This window comes from Salvelinus sp. IW2-2015, linkage group LG15, assembly GCF_002910315.2.
Source record: "Salvelinus sp. IW2-2015 linkage group LG15, ASM291031v2, whole genome shotgun sequence".
Lineage (NCBI taxonomy): Eukaryota > Metazoa > Chordata > Actinopteri > Salmoniformes > Salmonidae > Salvelinus > Salvelinus sp. IW2-2015.
Window position 1 is genome coordinate 19,471,811 of NC_036855.1, and position 9,134 is coordinate 19,480,944.

Genomic DNA, 9,134 nt, shown 5'->3' on the forward strand with positions numbered 1-9,134 from the left:
AAAACTGCCATTGGACTAATGCTTGGGTATATTTTCTCCATATCTCTATAAGCTGCTTCCTTCCTCCTACAGCGGCTCACATACATGCCCAATTAGGCTCTGATTACTGTGATATCACCACTCCTTGCTGTTACAACCAACGGCCAATGCCAGAAATAGTGGTGGTGGACCAAGAGGGGGATGGGAAACTGGAGTGAAGTGTGTATGTGTGTGGGAATGAGAGAGGGGAGGTGTGTGTAGCCAGAGCTTGTATCTCATGCTTGTGGGTGTCTTTGTGCCAAGGGGAGGAGAAAGGAGAAAAGGGGAGGGCCTGTGCTAAATTTGTCATCTTACTGAAACGTTGTGTCAGAGCATTTTTCATCATGTAAATGCACTGAGAGAGGAAGAGAGAGAGAGAGAGCGCAAAAGAGAGAGAAGGAGAGTGAGAGACTGGGGGGAGGGAGAGAGAAAGGAGAGAAAGAAAGGGGGAGTTAAGGGGGGCAGCAGAAAAAGATTGTCTCAGAGTCGTCAGCAGAAGTGATGGACTCAGCACATAGAAAGTGATAGTCTTCTCCTACCGGGCTACAGAGAGCACACTGACCAGATGCTGCTGGCCTCTCACTGCCTGCTGCTCTATCACTGCCTCTGAGGAAACTACTCATTACATCTAACACATTTGGATGTATTCTCTTTTAATTGGTAAGTGTCTAAAATKTTATGAGGTAAATTTGTTTTATCCTTGCTCAGGGCCTACAGTACAAAGGACTTATTCCCAGCAAGTGCAGCTCCTGGTTGTAATAACATGATTCAAACCACAGTCAACTATTGAGTGAGTTTACTCAGGTGCCAAAGAGCAAGTGATCCAGAGAGAGAGGGACAGCCCCAAGCAGCTTTTGCATAGACTGGTGATGACTTTCTTCAAGGGGACACGTCAATCAGTGTTGCCGGGAGGGCAAGGGAACTGAAGGGATAACAAGCTACAGTCTACAATTATCTGGTAAGGATTCAGTGGCCTTTGACTTTCCCTGTATCTTTCACTGTCTTTATTGAATGTGTACATGCAAACGTCTAGCATGGCTTGCTCATAGTTCTTTAAGTGTTGCTAGTCTTATCTGTTGATAATCTAGTACATTTGTAGACATTGATTGCTGAGCTGCACAGTGACAGAAATGCTTTGGCCACTCTGTGTTGAGTTAGCCAGAGATGCCTGCTGATCAGTTTGAAGCTTAGCCCTTCAGTGGTAATCCAAATGGTTTGTTGCCCGGGGCAATTGCCCTGTCTGATTCCTTTAAGTTGTTTAACAAGGCAGCTGGCTCTGATATAGACACAGCAGAGAGGGATTGACACAAAGCAGAGATAATGAAGTAGTGAGCTTTCCAGAGCAAGGGCTTGTTAACCACTGGTAAACACTCAGCTTGTCATCATTCCAAAGACATACTCGAACAACAAAGATAGGCTGCCAGTGAAAAGTGTCAATATTAGGAGCCTGGTCTTTTTACCAGGAGCATCTCTGGGGCATTCATGATTGTAAGCAGTACCATAAAAAGCTATGCCCTCATTTTGTGATGTGGTTCACACCAGTAGAAGTTGCTTATTTGAGGTTGTTTGATTATTCAGAAAAAATAACAGAAATTCACATCACAAAATGCCAAATTTCAGATACATTTTAGTCTAAATGAGTTTGCTGTCATTTGTACATGAATGGATAAAGCTTATGAATATATACAGTGTCTTTTTAAAATAAAATTCTGCACAAAGTACAACTTTCTGCTGCCTCATGATATACCTCCATGCTGAAGTGAACACGGACGAAAAGGGCTGTTCTGTTGAATCTCTGCTTTGTKTCTGCTGCCAGGGCTGTGGATAAGAGTGCTTAGATGGTGCAATTAGGAACGTATCAAAACGATTCCTGAAACCTCCTGCCTGACAGCATGTCCAAAACACACCACAACACACAATCCTGAAAGAGTAAAATAAAGAAACCTTATTAAATGTGGTAAACTATCATCAGAACTATTCTCTGCCGTGGAAAGCCATAACAATGGCTGCTTTCCATCAGCGGCAGACTGAGCAGGTAGCGGCGGTTGGGGCTGAGGCTGGGCTGAGGTTAATTATGTCTACAGTGTCATGTTATGGGCTAACCAGGATTACATGCTTAAGGAAAGAATGGTGTCACCTTAGATAATGAATTACTCAGATGACCATTTCAAAGTTAACTTAATTCTGATCCAAGACATACTGAATGTTTACAACCAGCACTGTCAATTGGTCCTAATTTGAGCATATGCCTCATTTTGCACAGTGCTTCAGTGCTGTAGATTGGGAGGTGTTGAAATGATATGTTATGACTAGTAATAAACTGTGAAGAATTATGTGCACTTCTATTAGTTTGTGGTAGTTGAGATAACAGAGCTGCTGGTATATGTATGACTAGCTGTGGTGTGGTAGAGCAGAAGGCAGAACTGACTTGTAGGTACAGCAGAGCTGGAGCAGAGAGGAGGGGTCTCTCTCTGTCGTTCTCTCTCTTCACAACTACCAGTGTGTCTGTCTGTCTGTCTGTGGCAGCTCACTCTAAAGAGTGGCTAAGAATGTGAGGAATGCCACTCACTCTGAAATGAGAGGGGCTGGGGCGAGAGACATCAGCCAGACCCGCCGGGCCGCTCTGCTCACCTACTAATTATTATGGGCTGCGCATGAACAAAAACACTGGAGCACGCTGCTGCTCACAGCCACACTGACCCACAAAGCACTGCCTGTCACACACTATTAGATACGGAGAAAAACAGAGAGATGATTTGATAAAGTCATTACCAAGCTGTGAATTTYACAGACATTCTAATGAGCAAAACGGCCCTAATTAGACAGTCCAAATAAGGAACACTGTTTACCTCAAGTGCACTGTCATCCATAAAGCTACTGTAGTTATTTGTCTATAGTAACACCGTCCTCTTTTTATGTCACAACAATTACAAGGCCAGTTAGTCAGCTGTCTTTGTATAACTACGGTGGAGAAGAGGGCATGGGGCCTGCTGTTGTTGCCTCAGGTGCTAGGTAACGGAGGGGTTTTAATAATAGATTGACTGTCTTGGGGCAAATGGGACTAACTCTGGTCCCTGGGAGCCCTGGGAGCCCTGGGAGCCCTGGGAGCCCTGGGAGCCCTGGGAGCCTGAGTCTGGCATGTTGTGTTATCTGAACACACACACTCCCCCACTGCCAGCTCAGGCATTTTCCTCCAGCTTTGAGGTGGTGGGAAGCCTGGCTGGCAGACTAATTGGAGACTCCTGGCTGACCGCGTAGTACTATGGGGCTTTTCTGCGGCATGGAGTGACATGGAGTGGCCGGTGCATAGCTTCTCCCAGACACAGAGCTGATGTTCCAGAGAGGGAAACCACATCAATCCCAGGCCATTAACATAAGGGAGACAGTGACTGTTCCATTAGACCAGATCATTATCATGTGTTGTTGTCCTCTGTGTCCCACTGAGGAATTCATTTTTCCCCTGTTGTACATCCCACAACGTGGTCTTATATTAGTGAAGGCCATCACTGTCTCTTTCTTTCTTTTATGTATGTTTAGATAATGTAGCTAGATCCAACCTTTACTATTGTCTCTTAGTCAATCAGCATCTACTTTGATGACGTCACACCGCATCATACAACAGGGCTTTGTGGGAATGGATTCATTCCATGAAAGGGACCCATATACTGCATCCAGAGGAGAGTTTCACACTAAAAGCCTAAGACTCAAACCAAAACTTAACCACGGCTTCTTCTGAGCTTTTACTCGTGGGCAGACGCTTTGTGGGAATAACATATGGGCATTCAGTAACAATATATATAGCTTTAAATGTGTTAAAGACATGTTTCACAATTAATAGGAGACAAAAATGTAGGCTAGGCTTATATAAAAACAAAAAACTGGAATGTGTAGGTGTGTCCAAACCTTTGACTGGTATTGTATATCTTTTTGGGCCTTTATTTAACTAGGCAAGTCAGTTAAGAACACATTTTTATTTATAATGATGGCCTACCAAAAGGCAAAAGGTCTCCTGCGGGGACGGGTTCTGGGATAAAAAATTAATATATAGGACAAAACACACATCATAACAAGAGAGACACCACAACACAACATAAAGAGAGACCTAAGACCACAGCATAGCATGGCAGCAACACATGACAACACAGCATGGTAGCAACACCACATGACAACAACATGGTAGCAACAAAACATGGCAGCAGCACAAAAGGTTAAGTGAGTTAGTATCTGGCTGTATCTCCCATTCCATGCCTTTATCTCTTTCATATCTTCAACTATAATTTCCCTCATACCAGCCAGACATCTCCAAAGGCCTTGTTCTTGGACAGTTTTGCTCGCCATCTCTTTAACCTAATGTGCTGGCCCCATGCCCAGAATAGCAAGGCAAAAACAAGTGTTCTCCCCTCTCATTCTGAAGGCAGTCTGAACATCATGCACGTGGTTCTCCTTTGGGTCAGACCTCTAGCAGTAACTACTGAACAGTTAATATAGTTACCCTTATACTGAACAGACTCAACAGAACTAGGCAGCCATGAGCCTGCCCTGCACCAAGCCTCCCACTTTGAGATTAGAAAGGCTTGTCCTGACTCTGGGGAGGTGTTGCACAGGCTCCTCTGTAATACAATATGCAGCAGCTTTCAATTAAGCAGCCCCAGGGGTACAGGCCCTTGTTATCACATTCTCCTCTGCACTCTGGGGCATCCCCTCCGCTTCCAATAACACCACAGCCCCTTCAACTGCTGCCCGGCTATTTTTCTAATACAAATGCCTTCACTTTGAAATATGGAACAAACAGTCAAAGCGCCTCTTTTTCATGCACTCCTGCGAAAAGCTAAGGGTTGTATCTTAAAATGTAGTTGTTGTGCATTAATCACACTACTTACATTTACATTTAAGTCATTTAGCAGACGCTCTTATCCAGAGCAACTTACAAATTGGAAAGTTCATACATATTCATCCTGGTCCCCCCGTGGGGAATYAACCCACAACCCTGGCGTTGCAAGCGCCATGCTCTACCAACTGAGCCACACGGGACCACTTAAATGTAACCTCTCTGCAGAGACACACTGTGTCAGGGAAGATTGATATTACACAACATTCTCTCAACACTGATAAACAGAGCAATGTAATGATCCAGAGCACATTGAGAAGGTTCAAGAGTTCTACATTCTTTTCAGGTTAAATTTAGATTGAAATTCCAATATTCCAAATACATATAGGAAATGATATATMCACAATGATGTGTACTTTAACTTGTGAATGCACCCCAGTATCTTGCTCTTGGTAAACAGTTCAGGTCTGATACAATCTGATCAATATATTAAAACAGGCGCAATAACAGCATCAGCTGCTATGCGTGTCAAACGTTCCATAAGAAGTGATGCCCAAGCCTGCACAGCACTGAGGAGCAGATAGGGGATAGAGATGTGAAAACACTCCTCCTAACAGTGGCAGTCACCCAAGAGAGCCAGAGTCAGGACAGCTAGCTAAACACAACTCCCTGACATCATTAAAAAAAACTTAGCAACTAGAGAGATCAGTACCTTATTAGCTAAAAGAAACAACACTTGCCTTAGCAGAGGTGGAAAGGGTTAGACTATTGACACTCCAACAGCTTCCATTTAACACATCTAATTCCAGTCCACTGAATAACAGTTCACAAACCCAAGCTACTGTATTGCAGATGACTTTACATTTAAGTAAAAGCACAATCCAGATCAAATTGCATGTGCCTGGCTATGTTTTTCATACTCAAACATACATTTTAAGGTTATTCCTCTACTTTTATTATGCAACACAGTTACAGTTGATGTTATATAATACAAAGTCACAGCATCCTAAGCAGGAAATGCTTCCTTTTATGGTGGCCAATATTTATTTAGCKCTAAGGACCCCCAGAGGTGCCCTAGATGCTGGGCTGGGCTCTGGAATGAATAGGGGCTCCCAGGGTAGGTGTGCCTGCCTGGCCCTCACAGGTAATAGAGACTGGGAGAAGGCCATTCTAAGGGACAGGCAGCCTCTGGTCTCAATCAGTGGAGCTGTGAAGGCTCACATTAATGTCCTGTCAGTGTAAGAGTAGATCCCAGCCCTGTGGGGCTCCAGCAGGGGCCTTAATGGACTAAACAGGCAGGCCACGAAAAAGGTTTCTTAATGCCCAGAGCCAGCCATGCTCTCACAACCATAGCCAACACCACCAGCCTGGTGCCTGTTTAGAAACATGATGGCACGCCAGCTTGGCATCTTGGTGAAATAAAATCTGTCTCGGAGTTGAGATTTCCACTGTTTGATAACATTCAATGATATCACAAGCATAGCATATGTGGTGCCAGAGCTTGTGTCGGAATCAGTGTCTTGTTTCTTTCAGCCTGTACAGACAGGACCCATGGAAAACACACCATTACCAAGTGACAATACCTGACAAAATAATACCCTTTCCCTTGAGACATGCTAACCCCAAGAAGTGAATATGAGTATGAGTTTAAAGGAAAAACCACTAATTCCTTTAATTTACAGTGTTAAATAACAGTAATATGTAAGAACAATATGTTTTGTGAACAGAAGTATCATTTTGGCGTTATAATAAGGTAGGTAGCAACATGGAAAATCATTGTGGAAATCTGTTGCAGCTCAAGTCGACTACAAAATGCAAAATGCAATGCCTTGTCTATAGGCTGGCTGGCTAGCTAGCAAACGTAGCTAGTTAGCTGTAAAATCGCTTAAACAAACTGCACAATTAATTTAGGAGTCTACAACGGCAGATATACTTTTGAGGAGATGGGAAACGTTGCCCATGCTACGTCAATGGGCCGTGAGGTGTATTCTGGGAAAAAGAGTGCTCTCCTTCAAGGAGTGAATGGGAGTCTATTGGGCGCTAGCTCAAAAACATGAAAACATGACATGACTCAAGGAATCAATAGATCACTCAGAGATGCACAAAAACAACATAAAATAAAAAATGGGTGAACCTTTCCTTTGAATTATACAAATGAGTTTGTTTAGGTTTTATAACACATTCATCCATTTATCAAAACGGTAGGCCTATACTGTGCGATTAGAGATCATTTGAATGAGATAGCTGACCACAGGGTGGAATGCCACAGTATTTTTAAAACAATTCATTATTTGTGCCAAACCAATGACCTCCCTTTCTCTTTCCCCATCCATTCCTGTTGTTCTAAATCCCTATGCCTCCTAAGGTGTGTGTGAGTGAGAGCCCTTCCCAGACTGATGGAGCTCCCCGTGGTGCTGTTGTTCCTAGTGTATGGTCTTGTCTCTGGAGCCCAGCAGTCCCAGGGTCAGGGGAACCCTCAGGAGAGCAACCCCCAGGCCAGGAGCAAGGAAAGGGAGAGCAGTGAGGATGGCCTGGAGAGAGAGTTCCTGTATGCTGGGCAGAGGAGCAGGCGAGCCCCCGCCGAACCTCAGCAGCCTGACCAATGTTCCTACACCTTTATCGTTCCCCAGCAGAAGGTGACAGGGGCCATCTGTGTGAACCGCAAGGAGCCGGATGCAGCGCTGGAGAACCGCGTCAACAAGCAGGAGCTGGAGCTGCTGAACGAGGAGCTGCAGAAGCAGAAGAGGCAGATCGAGACGCTGCAGCAGCTAGTGGAGGTGGACGGAGGCATCGTAAACGAGGTGAAGCTGCTGAGGAAGGAGAGCAGGAACATGAACTCCAGGGTGACCCAGCTCTACATGCAGCTGCTACACGAGATCATCAGGAAGAGGGACAACGCCCTGGAGCTGTCCCAGATGGAGAACCGCATCCTCAACCAGACCTCGGAGATGCGGCAGCTCACTAACCGCTACAAGGACCTGGAGCACAAGTACCAGCACCTGGCCTCTCTGGCCAACAACCAGTCGGTCCTCATCGCCCTGCTGGAGGAGCAGTGCCAGGGTCGGCCCGTCAGCCCCCCTCGCCCTGTTCCCGTCCCCCCAGCACCTGGCCTCTCTGGCCAACAACCAGTCGGTCCTCATCGCCCTGCTGGAGGAGCAGTGCCAGGGTCGGCCSGTCAGCCKCCCTCGCCCWGTRCCRGTKCCCCAGCCKAGGCCWCAYCCCCCACCCCCACCRGCACCATCACCACCCATCAACAAGCCCTACCAACCTCCCACCGACCCACGCCTCACCAACCAGATAACCAACGAGATTCAGAGTGACCAGAAGTCTGTACTGCCTGTCATTCCTACCATGCCCAGCGGCACAGGCAGCCCCTCTATCACTACCAAACCCTCTGGTGAGTCTCTCTGTTTCATTGAGCAGCCTGACTGTTTTATGTTACCAATTGAAATGAATATTCCTTGATACAGATCTGGTCTGAAGTTAAATTTATATGAGGGGTCAAGCGGAAAAAGAGAAGCTGGCATGTTCTATGAACACTCATCAGACTAATGTCTACGCCATTCTGAAACAGAGGGTTGTGTGTGAGAGCAGTTTGGTATTTCTTAATCATCAGCCAACAGCAGCTCTCCATTCTTTATCCATTCTTCTCACTATTGTCTATGGGAATAATAAGTTCCACACATTCCCTGAGAAAAGGCCTCGAAGGGAGAACAGAGCTGTTGTTGTCTAAAACCCTTTGAGATGCATATCATCTAATGGGCTTGATACTACAGTCAGCTGATTACAATCCACACAAGAATCTTAACACACATATTTGTGTGTGCTCATGGATGGTTGGACTAGAGCCCTCTGGTTTTGAGGCCAGTGAAAGTGGAGCTGTCTGAACCTATCCTCCCTGATTTGGTACACTTAATGAAGCTTAAGTAAGTGGATGATTAATTGATAGATTTAGTTAACTGTATAGTTGACTAAATACAACAGGGATCACAACTGGATAAGGCTGTCTGTCATGTACTCTAGCTGTGTGTGTGTCTGGCGAGTTAACTTGGTCTTTATCTGATAAGAGAAGTAAAACAATCTGACTGGTCTTCAACAAAACATGACTAATACCTACACTATATCACTGTCCTTAAAGTTGTATTCCTTTATTCCTCATATTTAACTGTTAACAGTGAAATATTAGCTCGTATGTCTGTGCGAGGGACTATTGCTGTTGGATATGAATATTCCGACATGAAAAAAACACTACAGTTAACTATAACATACTACAGTACTTACTATAGAA

At 45.0% G+C, this 9,134-nt stretch overlaps 1 protein-coding gene across 1 annotated transcript in view; it reads left to right on the forward strand.

Moving 5' to 3' along the window:
- Positions 1 to 315: 315 nt before the first annotated feature.
- LOC111974984 (angiopoietin-related protein 2-like) overlaps positions 316 to 9,134 on the forward strand; it is a 35,652-nt gene continuing 26,833 nt past the window's right edge. The window contains exons 1-3 of the mRNA XM_070447016.1: positions 316 to 976; positions 7,212 to 7,914; positions 8,012 to 8,243. Coding sequence (XP_070303117.1) covers positions 7,243 to 7,914; positions 8,012 to 8,243 — 904 coding nt within the window. The 5' untranslated portion in view covers positions 316 to 976; positions 7,212 to 7,242. The remainder of the gene's footprint in view (positions 977 to 7,211; positions 7,915 to 8,011; positions 8,244 to 9,134) is intronic.